Source organism: Lethenteron reissneri, chromosome 47 (assembly GCF_015708825.2).
Source record: "Lethenteron reissneri isolate LAM-NWPU_2019-01 chromosome 47, ASM1570882v1, whole genome shotgun sequence".
Taxonomy (NCBI): Eukaryota; Metazoa; Chordata; class Hyperoartia; order Petromyzontiformes; family Petromyzontidae; genus Lethenteron; species Lethenteron reissneri.
Window position 1 is genome coordinate 11,558,557 of NC_083825.1, and position 21,355 is coordinate 11,579,911.

Below are 21,355 nucleotides of genomic sequence, written 5' to 3' on the forward strand. Positions count from 1 at the left end.
GGACTGTGACGCTGGTACACAATGGCCTACCTTTTTTTTAACGTCACAGGATCTTTGACATCCACCGTGAAGCAGACAGTGCGTGGTATTTTATGGTGAATAGACATAGTGTTTACCAGGGCGGCCTGCCTGAATCCAACCGTGAACCTCTGCACGGCAGACGACGGAGAGGAGGAAATCGCTCAGAGCAGCAGACAAACTCGGTGCAGGGGGAGCCGAGAATAACAGCAGTAGAGACAGGAAGATATGAAGGGAACTCTCATGAGCAGCAGGAGCAGAGACTATTTGGCGATGACGATGAAGAGACAGTATTCGTATACGCAGGAACTTTATAATTTAAAATGCAAAACACGTTTTTACATCCCCACGTTACATTTGAATGTAAATGTTATGTTTACAATTCCAAGGTGTGGATACTGTGGCGGCGTGAAATGCGCATGTTCACGCAACGCAAACACGTGGCTGGGTAGGCAACCTGCAGTCGCTCTACGTATGCCAATGAGCCCGTTACACAGTGGCTAGCGTGGGCCAATCAGCAACCAGGCGCTTATCTGGGAATTGCTAAAACATTTTTAAAAACTTGATTTGAAGCTTTCGTGACTGCAGGAATTACTATTTGGTTCTTTCGGTAAAGTCATGTAGAAAGAAAATAAATTTAATAATAGAATACGACCTTTAGATTGCAACACAAGCAGTCAAAGTTCATTTATTAGGTATAGCCCTGTGAGCCATTCGGCTCTTGAATCGGGTGCAACCGCTGAATCGCGTGCAACCGCTGAATCAGTCATCAGGTAGAACTACATTTGAGAGAGACAAAACACAGACACAGAGACACAGAGAGAAACACACAACATAGACACAGAGAGTCTCTGTTTGTCTATGTTGTGTGTCTCTCTCTGTCTCTGTGTTGTCTCTCTCTGCTTGTGTATCTGTCTGTGTGTCTCAGTGTCTGTGTTTTGTCTCTCTCAAATTTAGTTCTACCTGATGACTGCTTGTGTTGCAATCGAAACGTCGTATTCTATTATTTAATTTACTTTCTTTCTACGCGACTTTACCGAAAGAACCAAAGAGCATTAAAACAAATTCAACCCTGTGATTAAATTAATTCAGGTTTTCAATTAACCAAAAGATAAATAATCCCAGGGGTCCCTAATTTTGTTAAAGTCTTACAAAGACACCAATGAAATGATTCAGGAGGAACCTAATATTTTATTCCGAGTCCATGATAAATGCCTCAAAGTCGTGGTCCAGGTCACCGCTCAAAGCGTCGACAAAGTCGTCGACAGTCGGCCTCTTCTGCAGCATCCCTGCAACAACAGCGCCCGCGTTATACTCGAGGGCACGGACACGGCGCTCACAGCTACCACGAAGCTGCTCGCCGGGATTTAATTTTGCATCACAAAGCATTTGCGAGGCGAAGCGCAAACTGAGTTAGCCTTGGGTGGGCCCGATGCATTGTGTTATTTGGGCAGCGGCAGCGCCTCAATAGATTTGCAGGGTTGGCGAAACTCCGCTGCTTTGCAACGCAAGCACAGGAATCACACTCGTTTCGCGAGAGTCGAGGAAGAGGACTTGGTGAGAAGGCGTTTCAGTATTGGGCGTATGCTCGAGGCGAGCTTGTGACCACAAACGGCTCGCGACTGCGAGCGAGGAAGACAAGAGCAGACCCGCCCATCGCACAGCCAAGCAACTCGTCTGGAGCGTGACAAGACGACGATGAGCAGTGAAATATTAATTATTATTGTTATTATTATGCGAGCCACCTGTGGTTGCTTGTTTACCCAGAAAAGCCTCACCAAGTCTCAACTCATTTTGAGGAGGGTCCTGCCAAGTTTTCGCAGTACGGTGGGCGATGATTGCCGCTGTGTATAATCCCAATTGAGTATCACGCGGTGCGATAAAATAAATTTGGCCAACGAGCGGCAAGCGTGCCGGACCACATCACTGCCTGGTGACGAATATTACCAGCCGATTTTATGAATAGGTGTGATCGCATCTAGAGCATAGACTGGCTGAGCATGCGCGACTGCTGTTACATCCAATAGGCTTTGCTAGAGTAGCGGGTATTTAACTTACAAGTGACGAGGTAGGCGAGTGCTAACGATCGTCACTGTGTGATGGCAAATAGTGAAGGCCAGTACCTTCTACCATCAGTATCGGCTCTTTCCCTCCTCCATGCGCCAACATCTCGTTGCGATATCGGTCCCCGACAGCTCTGAACGAGGACACACACAGGCATAACGAAGTTGCAGGTCACGTCAGGAAGTTAAGCCAACATTCCCCTGTCATCAGTCAATGAAACATGTTAACACAAAACACTTTTCCGTACTAGATTCTGCGTTAAAGCTTTTTCCCATCAGCCACTCACTATGCAATGATACAGCGACATGCCGCGGGGTGGTGAATAACTGTTGGTTTAAAATACATTTTAGGTCCTCAACATTAAAACTGACAAACGATTTCAGGAAAAGGTTAAATGTACAGTATATATTAATGTGTGAGTTAAATGATATGTGAACTGGTCCTGGGACCTCTGTGGTACTGGGCTCTGCATCACCAACTATCTGTTAAGAGCTGCACTGTACCTGTCGAAGGGATCTCGGTTAAAGCACTGCTTCCATAGCATGCTGGCCACAGCGCGAGACAGCAGGTATGAGTAGTACTTGGCTCCGTAGCCCACCAGGTGGCTAAACCTCAGCTGCCAAGCCTGCGGGAACACCACCCAATCACCACATGCGTACCCGATTACCACACATGGGTCATTGTCATACCCAACCAATCGCCACATGCGGCCAATTGCCACACGCGGCCAATCACCGTACTCGTACCCAATCACCACATGCGACCAACTGCCGCACGAGTACCCAATCTCCGCACGCGTACCCAATTGCCGCATCCGTACCCAATCGCCACACGCGACCAATCGCTGCACGTGTACCAAAACAACGCACACGGTCAATCACCACACGTGACCAATCGCCACGCACCATACGGCAAAGGAATGGGATCCTTCTTGAGTTCACTGCGTGGTGAAGTATGGCTTTTTCAGGCAGTACATCAGCTTGAGGGTTTTTGGGTGGCGTTATCAAAAGTTGGTTCACGCTATCACTGACACGGCACTTTTCTTCCAAGGGCCATTCCCATACACTCTGCCACACACAAAGAATGGTGGAACAAGGCAACTCCTCTGGTCCAAGTCAACGTGGGGGCACAATACAGAACCCGGGAAGTTCCAGTCAACTGCTTAAACAAGACACGCGGTGAACAATCACAAACCGGACATGACAGTGTAGAATCGCTTGATCCACCATATAGTGTAATCCATGGAAATATCCTCAGTCCGTACCGATACCAAGGGTGGCCGTGCAACTCACGCACAGACGCGCGCACATTGGCTAAAGCATGGCAGCACCTAATTAGCAACTCTGCTGGGTCGAAAGCTGAATAGCCAAGGGTGCATCAATCTGACATTGCCGATTCGCGATTCCCTGCTCCGGTCACTGTGCGCACACACACACACCGTGTTGGGGACGTAGGGCAGGCCATAGTATTTGCTATGGGTCTCCCTCAGGGTCTCGGTGGTGGACTTGTTGAGAGGGTGTTCACCATGGTAGAGCTGGTCCAGCATGGAGTAAAAAACCTGCGAGACACAAGAGTTGAACCCGCGACCCTCGTAAATGACGCGACCTCGTTACATCCATTTGGCGTTCTCTAACACAGCTATAGTCACAAACCGAACAGCCTTCGCTTCATAGTTATCCGAACAAGAATACACTACATAGACCTTTAACTTCACTGACATAAGATAATAACATTTTTACTTGTAAAATGAATTTTAATAATGAAATTACCTTTAACGGATGATGCTCGCTCATGAGACAGATTTTAAGCAGGCTAAAAGCTGCTTAAAATGTTTGCATGTTTTGCCACAAGTATGTCTGGTTAATGCAGATTTGGTGTTTGAACATCTTAACACCTTTATTATTTCCAGAAAGGGTCAAACCTATTCTTATTTTTTAATAATTTTTGAAACTGACAAAAAGGTCCCATAGATAGGATAAAAGTGGTCACTTTTATTGCAATAAACGATCCAACAAAACGACGCCACGAGCCAGGGAGACGCCACCATCACTAGGACGCTCACCAGGACCGTGCCCTCTTCCTCGCAAGTGCCTGGGCACAAGCGTGTGGGCCCGCCCCCTAGGGCAACGCGGCTTGCATAGCAGCCACAAGCATCGGGAAAGTTTGTCCTTTATGCCAAATCGGCGCGAAACAGTCCTAAATTTCTCTTCTTGGTTCTTTCGGTAAAGTCACGCAAGCAGCCGTCCTTAAGTGGAGAACAGGTCTGTCGAGGAGACAGAGTCTGACAGACCTGTTCTCCACCTGAGGACGGCTGCTTGCGTTGTGGCCGAAACGTCGTGAGAATTATTTTATTATGTTTTATTTTTATTATTTTATTATTTCCATTCTACGTGACTTTACCGAAAGAACCAAGAAGATGAATCCCTGCAGTCACGAAAGCTTTAAATCGAAATTTAGTCCTAAATTTTTTACCACAGTTTTACGAACTCTACTTAGTTCAATATAAATTAATACAATTATAAAGGTTGTTGCAAAAAAACATGAATGCTAATTTGTGTTCAATAATAGTCCCTGGTTACTGCATATGCCAAATCATAAAATAAATATTGGTAACTTTGTAATGCGCATGACATCAGACTTGCAATCACTTATACAGATATCTTCCTCTAAACTTTCCAGATGCATGTATATTTGACACATTTCACACCTCCGATTAGCACTGTTGGCTACAGAAGGTGCAAAAGAAGTTCAACATACATACATACATTCCAAAACTTATTAAAATGTATGTCATTGGTTTTTACTCAGCCATGAATTGGTCGAAAAATGTTTAATTGAAAAGGGGGAAAAAAACTTTTTGCGCAGCAATAATGTCTAAAACGTCAAACAGCGCTAATAGCTCCGTCATTAAACGTTCTGGCCGTGAGCCACCGCACACCCCCCCTTTGCCTCACCTGAAGCTGTAAATCCGACGACGCACACACTTTCTTCGACTCGCACAGACGCGTGACCATGCTCTTTGACAGCGGCTGGAAAAGCAACAAATTAGGGTAAAAAAAAACTGTGGTGGCTTCACAGAAGAGAACCGTGATATGATTCTACACCATTAAGCATTTGCAGAAATCTTCAAGACCGCTGGGTCACCGATACGAAAACGTGATACCCTAGTTCACTGCGCATTTGTTTATCTTGTATAGCTCGAGGCCACCGAGCTCAGCAGCCACTGAGGATTCCGCAGGGCGACTTAAACAGCAGAAAAACCGCACTTGCGCGCTCGCGACAGCATTTACACCACGGCTTCTGTCCAACGCTCTCCCCAGGACACCTGACAATATAATAATTATATTTGTAAGGCACATTTCATCTCTAGACCCCAATGTGCCCCATGTATGGAAAGCAGGAAATAAACAAAACTAGGTTAAATGCCCAGAACCATTTGAAAGAGGCGAGTTTTAAAGACAGACTTAAATAGCTCTAACGAATGATTGTCTTATTACCAAAGGCAAAGCGTTCCATAATACTGGGCACTGCACTGGCAAAAGCCCAATCACCCCAGGAACATAGCCTTGACCTCGGAGTACTTAGAAGAATGCCATTCAAAGATCTCAGGGATATCGTTGGAGCTTAAGAATGGCTCAGTTCCTACACATATTGTGCAGCTAACCAATTGAGAGCAGAATCTTATAATCCACTCGATACTTAACTGGTAAACAATGCAAAGTCAAGAGGGCAGGTGTGATGTGCTTGCGACACGGTGTATACCTAGCAGCTGCATTCTGAATAAGCTGGAGTCTACCCAGCACCTTACTTGGAATCGTGAACACTAATGCGTTGCTATCATCAAGTTTGGGAGAACACAAAAGCATGAGCCAGTCTCTCTCAGTCATTATGTGACAGGAATCGATGCAGCCTGGCAATATTTGTAAGGTGAAATAACAAAGTTCTAACCACCCTAGATACATGTGCCTCAAAGGACAGGGGCTGGTCAAATTAATCACCAAAATTTCTGATCTCCTGTCATGACCATCTATTAATAAATATGAACTGATTTTAGATAAATGCAGAGGGGAGCTAATTAAATACAGCCTCAGTTTTGTTCGCATTTAGTAAAATATAATTTTGCTGCCACCAAGATTTTACGAATTTTTATGATGCAGACAGTGCAGAAGCTGCCATCACACTTGGGAGGGTGATACATCGATATTAACAGTATGGGCTGGGCACGAGGTCTCCAGTCCAATGCCAGGTGCTCAAATTACTGAAATATTGGTAAAGGCAAAGGACAAAGGATTGCCGTATGGGTGTGAATAATTTCCAGATCTCCCCCTCACCGGCCAGATTACCGGGGCTTCTTATGAAAATAGAAACCTAATGGGGTTGGCTCATTCAATGAGTAGTCAAGAGAACGATGCCAGGTCTCGGTCAAACACAGGAAGTCAAGACGGTGACACCATATTATGAATTACACGGAAACCACTAACCACCGATTCATCTTCCCATAAGCTGTGTCCAATTTGAAAGCCGAGAGCTGCGTTTTGAGGGCAGATAACGCGAGAAACACAAGGCCGTGGCTGAAGTTGCGAGAAAAGAGAGGGTTCTGCACAACAGAGGCATTGCTGAGCCATGCAAGCCGTCTCTGCACAATGGTTTCAGGTACTAACCTGGCCCGTTTGGTAATGCCTGGCGAACTGAGACACCACGCGGTAGTCACTGGCAAAATACTCCATGAGAATGGACGGAACTTCTGCAAAGTCTGTAGGACACCTTGTGCCTGTTAAATACACGCGGGGCAACAAACGTTCAGTTCTACTTCTGTTCATTGCTGACGACACGACAGATTTGTCTCGTCAGTTCAGTGACAAAACTGCACAGCAAAGTCTCAAAAGTTTAAGGAAAACAGACTTCATCATAAAAAATGCATTAACATGACCCAGGATAATAATTAAAGTATACATTTGGAGACCCAGGTCACTCTTCCAAATGACACTATCCTATTTTCTTGAGTTCCCACCTGGCTAAACAAATTAACCTGAACTTGAGTGCTTTCATAGGCCAAGGCAAGCACTGTTGATTTCAATGTAGTATAGCGAGCCACTCGCTCACTCTGCTGGGGCTGCGTCACTGGGACCAATCGGCAAAACAGCAGGACACGACAACTCTGCTCACTGAATAATATTTTGTGATCGAGATCAAGAAAGAGAAACGCATGGCTCGTTTAGAGGAACCGCATTTACGGGGAGTGATGAGGTGGGGAGTGATGAGGTGGGGAGCGAGCGTCACTACCGGTGACGTGCTGGTAGCGAGTGCGCCCCAGCATAGAGTGCATGGCGTGGCCCATCTCGTGGAAGAGGTTCTCCATGGAGCCCGGGGAGAGCAGCGTCGGGGCGCCGCCGCTGCCCTGCGCGAGGCTCGGCAGGCTCAGCATCAGCACCACCACGGGTAGTTGATAACCGCCCTCCTCTAGCTGGCGCCCCCCGCGGATCGTGAAGTGGCAGTCCTAGCACGACACACGGGACGACATGTGATGACACACACAGAGTTCTAAACAACGTTGCCGAGTGCAACACAAGGGCCCGAACCGTCAAGCGATCAGTAACAAACAGCACAATCGAGGTTTTTAATAGCTACAGATTACAAGATATTTGAAAAAGAGAAGATGATGGGAGGGAATTCCAAAGGAGAGTGGTATATGGGAAGTAGAAAGAGAAGCGTTCTGACCTGCAGTGTTGTGAGTGGGTCAGTGCGTGAGTGATTGGGCAAGTGTTTTGTTGTGGTTGAAACGAAACAGTCTGGTAGATCAAGTCATTAACACGGGTGAAGGAATCGAGTGAAATTCACGGGAACAGTAACCATGGAAGTACCAATAGAAGCGTAAAAAGGAGGCGACTGACCGCTGGTGAGTGCCTGGAGTGAATCTGTGAGCGCCGGATTATCAGTCAACCTGACTGCTTTATGACCATCATGCAGAATCAAATCAATTCTTGAGCATCTTTGGTATTCAGTGCAAACTCATGAAAATTGCGCACCTCAAGAATGGTGCTGCCCCCGTGGTCGCTCCGTGATACAGTGAGGGAAAAAAGTATTTGATCCCCTGCTGATTTTGTATGTTTGCCCACTCACAAAGAAATGATTAGTCTATAATTTTAATGGTAGGTTTATTTGAACAGTGAGAGACAGAATAACAACAACAAAATCCAGAAAAACGCATGTCAAAAATGTTATAAATTGATTTGCATTTTAATGAGGGAAATAAGTATTTGACCCCTCTGCAAAACATGACTTAGTACTTGGTGGCAAAACCCTTGTTGGCAATCACAGAGGTCAGACGTTTCTTGTAGTTGGCCACCAGGTTTGCACACATCTCAGGAGGGATTTTGTCCCACTCCTCTTTGCAGATCTTCTCCAAGTCATTAAGGTTTCGAGGCTGACGTTTGGCAACTCAAACCTTCAGCTCCCTCCACATTTTCTATGGGATTAAGGTCTGGAGACTGGCTAGGCCACTCCAGGACCTTAATGTGCTTTTTCTTGAGCCACTCCTTTGTTGCCTTGGCTGTGTGTTTTGGGTCATTGTCATGATGGAATACCCATCCACGACCCATTTTCAATGCCCTGGCTGAGGGAAGGAGGTTCTCACCCAAGATTTGACGGTACATGGCCCCGTCCATCGTCCCTTTGATGCGGTGAAGTTGTCCTGTCCCCTTAGCAGAAAAACACCCCCAAAGCATAATGTTTCCACCTCCATGTTTGACGGTGGGGATGGTGTTCTTGGGGTCATAGGCAGCATTTCTCCTCCTCCAAACACGGCGAGTTGAGTTGATGCCAAAGAGCTCCATTTTGGTCTCATCTGACCACAAAACTTTCACCCAGTTGTACTCTGAATCATTCAGATGTTCATTGGCAAACTTCAGACGGGCATGTATATGTGCTTTCTTGAGCAGGGGGACCTTGCGGGCGTTGCAGGATTTCAGTCCTTTACGGCGTAGTGTGTTACCAACTGTTTTCTTGGTGACTATGGTCTCAGCTGCCTTGAGATCATTGACAAGATCCTCCCGTGTAGTTCTGGGCTGATTCCTCACTGTTCTCATGATCATTGCAACTCCACGAGGTGAGATATTGCACGGAGCCCCAGGGAGATTGACAGTTCTTGTGTTTCTTCCATTTGCGAATAATCACACCAACTGTTGTCACCTTCTCACCAAGCTGCTTGGCGATGGTCTTGTAGCCTATTCCAGCCTTGTGTAGGTCTACAATCTTGTCCCTGACATCCTTGGAGAGCTCTTTGGTCTTGGCTATGGTGGAGAGTTTGGAATCTGATAGATTGATTGCTTCTGTGAACAGGTGTCTTTTATATAGGTAACAAGCTGAGATTAGGAGCACTCCCTTTAAGAGTGTGCTCCTAATCTCAGCTCGTTACCTGTATAAAAGACACCTGGGAGCCAGAAATCTTTCTGATTGATAGGGGGTCAAATACTTATTTCCCTCATTAAAATGCAAATCAATTTATAACATTTTTGACATGCGTTTTTCTGGATTTTGTTGTTGTTATTCTGTCTCTCACTGTTCAACTAAACCTACCATTAAAATTATAGACTGATCATTTCTTTGTCAGTGGGCAAAAATTCAAAATCAGCAGGGGATCAAATACTTTTTTCCCTCACTGTACATGGTTCAAACAAATTACTGGAGACACCGGTACTATATGACAGAAAAAGCAATTCATTGAATGCTGCTGCAAGAGGCCACATGTTTGGCGCAACGGTCCTTCGCAAACTACGTACGATGATTTTGATATTCATGCAATACTTAAAGTGCAAGACCACCCCGAAGACGGGCGCAGAGTTTTACTTGATCTGGAGTGGTTTTACAAAAAGGGGCCTTGTTGCAGTCTTCTGTGTCTTCAGACCGTGACGCCAACACAAAGTAGCCAGACAAATTGCTGTACACATACTGTCCATCACAATGCGGTGTGCACACTTACTCTGGGCATTTTGATTTGGGAAGTGAAGCGCATGAACAATCAATGGGTAGTAGCATCGGCAGTGAGGATGAAGCTTTGCATAAGGATAGAACAAATGGAATTTTGTGCATTCTGATGTCCATAACTTGGCCATTAAGCGTTATGAAACGAAACTATTTTTTTTACTTTACTAGTGTAATGAGATATTGACATCTTCCATAGGCCTTTGTGTCTCGAGAGACAATTCTTTTGCGCCTTACTAGGTCAGCTGTAGGTTTTGCAGCGCCTAGAATGACTGAGTAGGCCAATCCTTGAGTGGCAGCTCCAGAGGTATGTATTGCTTTTTCTTTACGTCGCTCCCTCTTGGTCTGCCAAGCAGTGTGTATTTTCTCCTAGCCTCTCCTTGAGGCCTGTTTTCACAGCCTGCTGCCAGCCGAGTCGGTCGCCGGCAGTTTTCTCCCAGTCATTTGGGTTGATGTCACAGCTCTTCATGTCCCGTTTACAGACATCTTTGAAGCGCAGGACTGGGCGACCAGTGACCCGTGTGCCTGATGCCAGCTCACCGTACAAGACATCCTTGGGTATTCTGCCATCCTGCATGCGGCGCACATGTCCAAGCCATCTCAGGCGCCTATGACTGAGTAGAGAGTACATGCTGGGAATGTTGGCCAAGTTGAGGACTGAGGTGTTTGGAATGCGATCTTGCCATCTGATACCGAGGATGCGCCGGAGAAATCGGAGGTGGAATGTGTTTAGTCGATGTTCTTGATGGGCGTATGTTGTCCAGGACTCAGACCCATAGAGGAGGGTGCTAAGGACGCAGGCCCGATACACCTGTACTTTGGTGTTGAGCGTTAGAGATTTGTTCTTCCACACTCTTTTGGTCAACCTGAACATAGCTGTGGACGCCTTCTCAATGCGCTTGTCAATCTCTGTGACAAGGGACAAACTGCAGGTGATGGCGGAACCCAAGTAGGTGAAGTCCTCAACGACTTCCAGGGTGTAGCTGCCAATGTTTATGGAAGGGGTCTTTTTCAGACTGATTGTCAGGCCAAAGTTGTTGCAGGCATTGGCAAGGTGGTCGATGAGTGTCTGCAGACCTTGTTTTGTGAGAGCTGTCAACGCGGCATAATCAGCGAATAGGGGTTCTCTGATGAGGACTTTGCAGACTTTGGTTTTGGATCTGAGACGGCCAAGATTGAAGAGTTTGCCATCAGATCTTGTATGGAGAAAGACTCCCTCTTCTGCTGTCCCAAAGGCATATTTGAGCATAAGTGAGAAAAAGATGCCAAACAGTGTTGGGGCAAGCACGCACCCCTGCTTTACACCGCTGAGTATGGGAAATTCCTCTGCGGTGGTGCCGCTGTGCTGTATTGTTTCTTTCATGTTGTCATGGAAAGAGGAGATGACTGCCAGCAGCTTCGGTGGGCAGCCAATCACTTTGAGGAGTTTGAAGAGACCTCCCCTACTGATGAGGTCAAAGGCTTTTGTAAGATCAATGAATGCCAAGTACAGGGGCATTCTCTGTTCTCGAACTTTCTCCTGTAGCTGACGCAAGGAGAAGAGCATGTCAATTGTGGACCTTCCTGCTCTGAAGCCACATTGAGCCTCAGGATACATCCTCTCAGCTAGTATCTGTAACCTGCTGAGGACCACACGGGCAAAGGTTTTCCCCACGATGCTCAGCAGGGAGATGCCATGGTAGTTATTGCAGTCCTCACGGTCACCCTTGTTTTTATATAGGGTGATGATGTTGGAGTCTCTCATGTCTTGAGGCATTGCTCCTTCTTCCCAGCACTGGCAGATAAGTTCATGGAGTTTTGTGAGGACGGCGGGTTTCGCACATTTCATTACCTCAGGTGTGATGCCGTCCTGTCCCGAGGACTTGCCGCTGGCTAGTGAGTTGATGGCGTTGTCAAGTTCCTTCAAGGTTGGAACATTGTCCAGTTCGTGTAACATTGGTAGGGGCTTTACAGCAGCAAGGGCAGCTTCTGACATACCGTTGTCTCGTGTGTAGAGCTCTGAGTAGTATTCTACCCACCTGGCCATTTGCTCTTGTTTATCAGTGATGATGGCCCCTGTGCTGGATTTAAGGGGGGCAGTCCTCCTGATGTTTGGACCAAAGGCTGTCTTGATGCCTTCATACATGGCATGGATATTACCAGTCTCAGAGACGAGTTGGATCCTACTGCTGAGGTTCAGCCAATAGTTGTTGGCGCAGCGTCTGGCGGTCATTTGAGCTGCACTGCGGGCAGCTTTCAGAGCCCTTAATGATCCTGTACTTGGGACTTGCTTGTACTTCAGGAGCACCATTCGCTTGGCTTGGAGATGGGTTCCAATATAGCCAGGTGTTCCTCAAACCAGTCTGTATTCCGCCTTGTCTGCTTACCGAAGGTATTGATGGCTGCATTGAAGATGCGTCTCTGATGTACGCCCACTTTGTCTCCACGCTTCATCTGGTGTGTCGTGTAGGGACTGCTCAAGGCTGTGTTGGAATGACTAAGTGAGCTCTGGGAGGGAGGTCTTGGCAGAGTTGATGCGTAGGTCGCGCTTTTGTTTGAGGCGGTGTATCTTTTTTGGGCGTAGTCTGACCTTGCTGGATAATAGCGAGTGATCGGTGTCACAAACTGCACTGTGGTAGCTGCGTGTGATGAGTACTGAGTTGAGGAGGGCTCATCAGGTGATGACGAGGTCCAGTTGGTGCCAATTAAGAGACCTTAGATGTCTCCATGATATTTTTTGGCATGGTTTGTGAGAAAGAATGAGTTTGTGATACAGATATCGTGGTATGAACAAAACTCCAGTAGGCTTTGGCCACTGGCATTCATCTTTCCAATGCCATGATAGCCAAGGGATGCGGGCCATGCATCGTGGTCAGCCCCGACCCTTGCATTGAAGTCTCCCAACAGAAATATGTGCTCAGAGCTGGGGATTTTGCGAACAATATTGTGAAGCTCTTCATAGATCTGGTCAAGAATCTCCGGAGGTAAGTAAAGTGTTGGGGCGTAGACACTCAGGATGTTTACATGGCCAGAAGCAGTGAGCAGTCTCATGAGCAGAATCCGCTCGGAGCCTGCAGTCGGTGGTTCTATCATGCCAAGGAGTGTGTTTTTGACGGTGAACCCAACACCGTGTTGCCTTAGTTCGTTCTGCTGTTTTCCTTGCCAGTAGAAAGTGTAGTCACTCTCTCGTAGAGAGCCACTGCCAGCAAGCCGGGTCTCCTGCAGTACTGAAATATCCACATGGGAGTCTCGCCAGCTCCCTGTCGATAACTGCAGTCTTGCAGATGTCCTCAATCTGCAATAGATCTTCGGAGAGTCCAGAACACATTGTATGTAAATTGCAGCTTGCAAAATGAAGGGCTGGAACCTTCTTTCGTTTTGTTTTGCTTTTGCCTGGTGCAGGTGTTGCAGCCCACTTGTCTGGTGATGAATCATAAGCTCCAAGCACCCATTGGAGCAGGTGAGCCATGGCGGGAAAGCACTTTATTGGCCGGGGGCTGCCCAGCTTGAGGTGGGCGATGGCAACCCGTGGCGCCCATTTTTTACGCCAATCTAAAATGAGCTTATAACCCGTGACTGCTGCCATCCGTGTTTTTTGGCCACAATTAGATGGCCGAGGAGTGTTCCCTCCCCATTTTTGCACCTCTTGTTGGTGCAAAGCCCGGGCAGGTTATTCTGGAAATCCTGGGTTGCCCATGTATCAGGATCCCCCCCTCGGCCTTGCTGGTGATGTCCAAAGGAGTGCGTAGCATGACGTTTGGTACCAGTTTGGCTGCACGTGCTGCCGGGAATGTGCCGCAGTGCGTCACAAAACCGCCTGAGGGGCCCCACTCCTGATTTTCTGTAGGGGTTTACTCCCTTAGCCATTGACTCTCCTGAGACACTCACAAGGCAATCAGAAAACCGCGTAACTTTGGGAGGGGCCCTTACCAGGTACTGACGGCCGGGCCAGCTGTGCCTGGGACTTGCGTAAGGCAGGGTCGTCACGCCCTGAGGTAGTTTATCACAAACTACCCACTACCACAACTACTGGTTGGGAAAGGGAAGCACAGGTACCAGGCACCACTATAAACATCCAATCCCCAAAGGGAGAGGTATCTGGGCCGGCCGAGAAACTCCAAGGACCGGCTAGAAAGTTCCACGAGAGGGCGTGGCCAGAGGCGGAGCCTAGCCACGCCTGCGGCAATATAAGCGGAGGAGGAATCTGGGTCGGTGTGGGGAGTCTTGGGTCCGGACTGAGTCGCTGCTCGCCGTCATCTCTCTCCGTCGTTCGGCCACGTGTCGGATCTCCTGCGGAGCTCCACCGCCCTCCCCGGCATGCCGCCAGCCAGCAGCGAGACCGGGAGCGGACAGGCGTAACCCGCCGTGTGATCAACCGTGTGTGTAGTCTGTAGAACGTAATAGCTAAGTGTGTACTTGAAGAGGAAGCCGATACCGTTGGCCTGTGCTGTGCCCGAATAAAGAAGAGTACCCTCTACACGACGTGTCGCGGAAGTCGCTCATTACACTAAGTAAGGCCCACTGAGCAATACAGCTATTTTTCAGAATCGACTTTGCCACAAATGATAGCTCAACAAAATGGCTCACCAGCCAAAATACTCTTGAAATGCACGTTTCTAAATGTGGAGGAAAAACCAGAGAACCGGAGAAAATTCTACGTGACCAAGGGGAGAACATGCAAACTCCAAATATACAGGTGTCGGGTTTGGGATTGAATCCACAACCTCCTGCATATCAGGCGAGGGAGTTAATATCTCGGCACCGCGGCACCCATGCTTTTAGTGGAGCGTAGGCATTCTGCTCACCGGGTAGCAATGTTTGCTTCTTTAGTACCTGCTGAGGCTTTCCTGGGCGGCTGAAGAAATCGCAGTAAATGTATCCCAGTAGCCCCTCCGTTTCATGCACGACTGCCTGTGCCAGGACCGAGATGAGCAAGTGATGAACACGAGTTATTACAGAAACACATGCTACTCATCCGTCACAGCAGTCCTGCTCCCAGACAAGTCCCTGTCATTCGCTTTCAGATATGGATATGTTTTCATTCCGTGGCTTTATACCACACATCACCATCGATTGATGCAACCAAGCAGAGCCATACATATGCACATTTAGAATTTTTAAGGTTCCATGTTCATTGTCTGAGATTCATCAAGACTGGCAGAAGAACAATAATAATCTGTGCATGTTTATGGAGCTTGCTTAAATGCCTTAGCACAGGGGTCGGCAACCTGCAGCTCTGGAGCTGCATGCGGCTCTATAAGGACTATATATCTATTAAGGACCGCCGTCTCCTATTCACATACATAATTTAAAAAAATGGCTCTTATTGTCATTTTAGTTCCCAACCCATGCCTTGGCAACTCAAAGCTCCTTGCACCATATCTTATCTCAACACATTCGAAGGGCACCCCCAGTGGCAGCTGTCTCTGTGTGGTACAAGGTAACTCAGCACCTGCCTGCAAGTGGGCACCAATCTGACATTGGGGTGGCAATGATTGCTGCCGTGCGTAACCCCAATTGAGTGATTTAGATGTGAGAAGTGCATCGTTTATTATTATAAATGCTGCCATTAGTAGCTACACAGGTGTAGAGGAGTAGAGGAGAGTGGTGGCGTCGTGTGCGCTGTCTGGTGCGGTGACATCACGGGACGTGGGGTCGCACGCGCTGGGCAGTGCACGTGACTTCACACCTCAGAGGGTATTTAAGGGAGACCCCGTGACGTAAGCGGGGTCACTGGAGGAACGGGGATAGTAGAAGGGGTGGAGAGGGAACCAGGGATAGTGATACGTGTTAATAAACCCTGGCGGAAGCCCCTAACTCACCTCCGTCTCCGAGTACGTCCGTCGGAACTACTCAACAACTGGTGTCAGTAGTTTACACCGTCGCCACAATGTCTAAAGTGGGCGCACGGCGTAAGAACCCACCGGCACATCACTTGGAGGGTGCCGAAGGCGGAGAGGAGGCTCCAGCAGTGACCCCGGAGCCCGGGACCCCGGTGACGGTCCCCATGGAGACGAGCGGGCCGGAGCGGGAGGAGTCGGCTGCGGGGAGTGCCAGCTCACCGCCGCCGCCAGAGACGGAGAGCGTCCCCGCAGCTCTGCTGCAGCAGGTCCTGCAGGCGGTGGGGCAGCTGACCGTCACGTTGGCCGAGGTGGAGGTGCGGACGCAGCCAACCGGCCCGTACTCGGGACGGGAGCAACCGTCAACCGCCATCGTTGAAACCGCCGCCGTTTTCCCAGCGACCGCTCCACCGGAAATGGCCGCCATGTTGGCTGCGAAGCAATCCGCGGCGGCCATGTTGGCTCGGGAGCCGTATGCGGCCGCTGCTACGGCTGCGACGCGGCGGCCGGCGGACATTGTTGCTGCGACGCCGCAAGTCGGCGCCATGGCTGCCATGGCAACCGCGACGCCGCGTCTCTCCACCGACGCGGCCGGGGTTTCTCGGCACGCTGCTCCTGCGGGACCAGCCGCCGGCGACGACGCGGCTCCACATCAAGCTGCGCCCGCCGGGGGGGCCCCGGGTAAGTACGCGCGTGCCGTCCTCGCCGGGCCGCCGGGGTGGCCAGCGGTGGCTGCCGCTGCCCCGTACATCGCCGTGCCGCTGGAATGGGCCGCGGGTGCTGCCGCGGCTCCACCTGTCGCCGCGGTCACGGGGCCGGCCACCGGCGATGCCGCGGCTCTGCACCTCGCCGTGCCTGCGTCCCTTGTCATGGATGCCGCCGCGGCTCCGTGTTATACCGCCGCGTCTTCGGCGTGGCCCGGGGAGGCCGCAACGCCGTGGTGCCTCGCCGTGTCGCGAGAGGTTGCCGCGGCTGCGGCCGCTGTCCCGTACCTCGCTGCGCCGGCGGGGTGGGCCGCGGGGGCCGCCGCGGCTCCGTGTTATACCGCCGCGTCTTCGGCGTGGCCCGGGGAGGCCGCAACGCCGTGGAGCCTCGCCTGCATCGCGAGAGATTGCCGCGGCTACGGCCGCTGTCCCGCACCTCGCTGCGCCGGCGGGGTGGGCCGCGGGGGCCGCTGCAGGCCCGAATTATACCGCCGCGTCTTCGGCGTGGCCCATGGAGGCTGCAATGCCGTGGTGCCTCGCCGCGTCGCGAGAGGTTGCCGCGGCTGCGGCCGCTGTCCCGCACCTCGCTGCGCCGGCAGGGTGGGCCGCGGGGGCCGCTGCAGGCCCGAATTATACCGCCGCGTCTTCAGTGTGGCCCGTTGAGGCTGCAACGCCATGGTCCCTCGCCACGTTGCGGGACGACGCCATGGCTTAGTACGCCGCCGCTGACAGGTGGGTCGCGAAAGCGCAGGCGCCTTCACACCTCGCTGCATCTACGGCGTGGCCCATGGGGGCCGCAACTCAGCCGCACTTAGCTGCGTCTACGGCGTGGCCCATGGGGGCCGCAACTCAGCCACACTTCGCTGCGCCTACGGTGTGGCCCATGGGGGCCGCAGCACCACCGCACCTTTCCGCGTCTTCGGCGTGGCCCGCGGGAGCCACAACGCTGCCACCGCCGCACCACGTCGCGTCCGCCGGGTGGCCCGCAGGTGCCACTTGGCTTCCACACCTCGCGGCGCCGCGCGGCCAATGGCAGTGCCGGTTACCCGACGTTGCGCCGTTTGTCGCGCAAGGGGGCGACTGGTCGGCCTTCCAGGACCTGTTCGACGTGGCATACATGTCGGTCGGCTGGTCCATGGAGGAGGCCTTGCCGGCGCTTCCGACCTGCTTGGACGAAAGGGCTCTGCAGGCCTTCAAGTCCATCCATCCGGCCAATCGGGCTACACTCCCGGTGGCCTATATCCAAATGGCCAACGTTTTTGAGCCGCCGTCCTGCGCGCAGCTAAAGTTCTCATTGCGGCGGCGGGAGGAGGGGGAATTGCCGCTGGCCTTCCGCTGCTCGCTCCTGGCCCTGGCGCAGGCTGCATACCCTGACCTGTACGGCAGGGCACTTGATTCTATGGCCTTGGGGAAGCTGCTTGACCTGGCAAGGGAGCTAGGAATTGCTCTGTCGATCAACAATGATCGGCAGATCACATCCTTGGCGGTCGCCGAAAACATTCAGGTGCACCTCTCCCTCCGCCAAAGGCCTCAGATGGCGGCGTGTGCGGGGGTCCCGGCACCGGACGGGGGGGCCACCTCTCAGGTGGTGGACACCCTCGCGGCCCTGGCGATGCCCGATCGTCGAGGAAGGGGGGCGGGTGGTTGCCGTCCGGAGCAGCGGGGGCGGCCGGGACCTTCCCGTCCGCAGGAGGCGAACACGGTGGCCTGCTTCCGCTGTGGTCAGCGGGGCCACATTGAGCGGGGCTGCCGGAATGCCCCAGGGGCCTTTGGAAAAGGGACTCCACCTTCTCCCAGACCCTCGTTGGCATCGGGTCCGGGGCCCCAGGCGAGTCGCGACGCATCATCTGCGCGGCCGCTCCCTTCACCTCATGCATCTAGCGGGGCTAGGGCCCATCGTCATGGGGTTGTCCTCGAAGGGTCGGGTGCACCATCGTCATCACCCCCACAATGGCCCAGACAGACCCGCCACTGGGATGCGCTTGCGCATAAGATGGTGGCGGCAGCTGCCGGCTCCTCAGCGGTGGCAGGATATGTGCAAGGGGTGCACGTTCGCCTCCTGGTGGATACGGGGGCGTCGGCCACCATTATTTCTGAGGCCATTTTTGGGCTGCTACCCCGCAGCGTGGGTGCGTTAAGGCCGGTTCGCGGGGCTTGTGTCGCCGCGAACGGCGGCAGTTTGGGCATCTTGGGCCACGTTGTAGCGTCGGTTCGGGTTGACGAGATTGAGTTGGCCGGGCCTATTTTGGTCTCCAGGACCTTGGCAGTGCCATGCCTCTTGGGGACCGACTTTTTGTCTAGGATGCCCATCCGAATTCTCGTTGACCAGGGCTGTGTAGAAATGCCGTCAGGGAGGCGGCTGCAATTCCTACAATCGCCTACCGTCCTGTCTCCCTTGGTCGCCGGTGTACGGGCCTTGAATAAAGCGCCGGTGACCGTACCACCGGCGTCACAAATTCTGATACCCCTTAGGTTGCGCAAACCGCTCGAAATGGGCTCCACGGAGACGGGTATCCTCCTGTCCCCGTCAAGCTACTTTTCAAGGACGAAGGGGTTGGTGGGCGCCTTGACAGCCGTGTCGGGGGGCCAGGACCTTTTTTTGCAGGTCCTCAATTCGGGACCCTTGCCGGTCGTAGTCCCGGCCGGCGCCGTCCTGGCACACGCGAACCCGGCTCCTCCACCCGAGAGCGCTGCCCCGGATGGAGGGGTCGTGGCGGGCGTGATGCGCACGGGGGACCCCGACGCATCATGGATCGCCACGTTGTGCGACGAGAATTCCTAGTTGTCCTCCGGGGAACGTCGGCAACTCCGCGACCTCATCGAGCGGTTCACCGATGTGTTCAGCCAAAGTAAGTTTGATCTGGGTCGCACTACTCTTTTGGACCACCACATAGACACGGGCGACGCGGCCCCTATTCGACTTAATTCCCACCGCTTTAGCCCAGCGGAAAAAGATCATGTCCGCTCGGCTGTCGACGAAATGTTGGCGGCGGACATCATCTCCCCATCTACTAGCCCTTTGGGGTGCCCTCATTGTGCTAGTCAAGAAACGGGACGGGAGTCTCCGGTTCTGCGTCGATTTCCGTAGATTGAACAAGATCTCGGTGGCTGATGCATATCCATTGCCTCGCATGGATGATTCCCTGGACGCCCTCTCGGGCGCGCGGTTCTTTATCGACTTTAGATTTGCTCTCCGGCTTCTGGCAATTGCCACTGGATGAGGCCTCTAGACCAAAGACAGCGTTCCGCACGCCCCAGGGGTTGTTCGAGTTCAATTGGCTTCCTATGGGTCTCCATTCGGCCCCGGCCACCTTCCAGCGTCTCATGGAGATGGTCATGTCGGGGCTGCAGTGGGAGTCTTGTCTAATCTACTTGGATGACGTTATTCTTTTTGGCTGTACGTTTGGCGAGCACTTGCAAAGCCTTGAGGCGGTGTTCGTCAAAGTGCGTGCTGCTGGCTTGAAATTCAAACCCCAGAAATGCCACTTACTACAACCATCGGTGAAGTATTTGGGACACAATGTTAGCACCTCAGGTGTCGCCACGGACCCGGATAAAACGGCTTGTGTCCGGACGTGGCCGACTCCCACATCTGTCGCGGAGGTGCGTAACTTCGTTGGCTTCGCATCGTACTATCGCCGGCTTGTCCGCGATTTTGCGACAATTGCGAAGCCATTGCACGCCCTTTCCGCCAAAGGCCAAAGGTTTCACTGGGGCGCGGAGAAGGAGCCGGCTTTTGCGGCGCTTCGCACGGCCTTGGCGGATGCGCCGCCCTTGGGGTACCCGGATTTTTCGAAACCCTTCCTGCTCGATACCGATGCCAGCGACACGGGAATTGGGGCTGTCCTGGCCCAGGTGGTCGACGGGGTTGAGAGGGTGGTAGCCTATGGCAATCGCGTTCTGTCCCTGACGGAACAGCGATATTGTGTGACCCGGAGGGAGCTTTTGGCCATAGTTTATTTTGTTCAGTTGTATAGACCATATTTGTACGGTAGGCTGTTTACGGTCTGAACCGACCACGCGGCCCTGAAATATTCGCTGAAGATTAATCAGCCCTCGGGTCAGCTGTCTCGCTGGCTCGAAGTGCTCCAGGATTACCCCTTTGATGTAATCCACAGGAAGGGGACACAGCATGGAAATGCGGACGGTTTATCCCGATTGCCGGCAGGCGGCGGGTGTGCTTGCGCCCTGGGCTCTAGCCGTTGCAAGGCCCCAGGGGACGCCGCAGCCCAGTTGGTCGCGTCGGCCGAGGCGGCCACCCCTCCAGGTGCGGCGGCGCACGCGGATTTCGGCCTTGGACTTCCCCGGGAGGTATGGTCCAGCTTGCAGATGGAGGATTCCTCTCTGCTGAAGCTACGGGGCCGTGTCGGACATAAGGCCCGGAGCTCAGCTTCGTCGGCTGCCCCGGCGATCGCCGTGCATGACGGACTCCTCATGCGTTGGGATGCCCAATTGGAACGCTATTGTGTGGTTGTGCCCACTAGCCTGCGTGGTAAATTAACCCGAGCCATTCACGAGAAGCTTATGCACCTTGGCTACCACAAGACCTTATTGACCCTTAAGCGGGACTATTACTGGCCGGATGTTGAGGGTGACGTGGCACTGATTTTGAAGGGTTGCCACGACTGCGCGCGGAGGAAGGCCCCAGTTGTCCGGGACCGGGCCCCGCTGCAGTCCATCCGGGTTTCTCGCGTTAATGAGCTCGTGGCGCTCGACATTTTGGGGCCATTCCCTGCATCCCAACGGGGCCACAAATACCTCTTGGTGGGC

General features: G+C 51.9%; 1 protein-coding gene across 1 annotated transcript in view; it reads right to left on the reverse strand.

Moving 5' to 3' along the window:
- Positions 1 to 311: 311 nt before the first annotated feature.
- MIPEP (mitochondrial intermediate peptidase) overlaps positions 312 to 21,355 on the reverse strand; it is a 37,788-nt gene continuing 16,744 nt past the window's right edge. Inside the window, exons 12-19 of the mRNA XM_061571069.1 lie at positions 14,875 to 14,952; positions 7,366 to 7,579; positions 6,744 to 6,853; positions 5,037 to 5,111; positions 3,521 to 3,640; positions 2,586 to 2,707; positions 2,142 to 2,215; positions 312 to 1,307 (exon numbers count right to left, since the gene is read on the reverse strand). Of these exons, the coding sequence (XP_061427053.1) occupies positions 1,210 to 1,307; positions 2,142 to 2,215; positions 2,586 to 2,707; positions 3,521 to 3,640; positions 5,037 to 5,111; positions 6,744 to 6,853; positions 7,366 to 7,579; positions 14,875 to 14,952 (891 nt within the window). The 3' untranslated portion in view covers positions 312 to 1,209. The remainder of the gene's footprint in view (positions 1,308 to 2,141; positions 2,216 to 2,585; positions 2,708 to 3,520; positions 3,641 to 5,036; positions 5,112 to 6,743; positions 6,854 to 7,365; positions 7,580 to 14,874; positions 14,953 to 21,355) is intronic.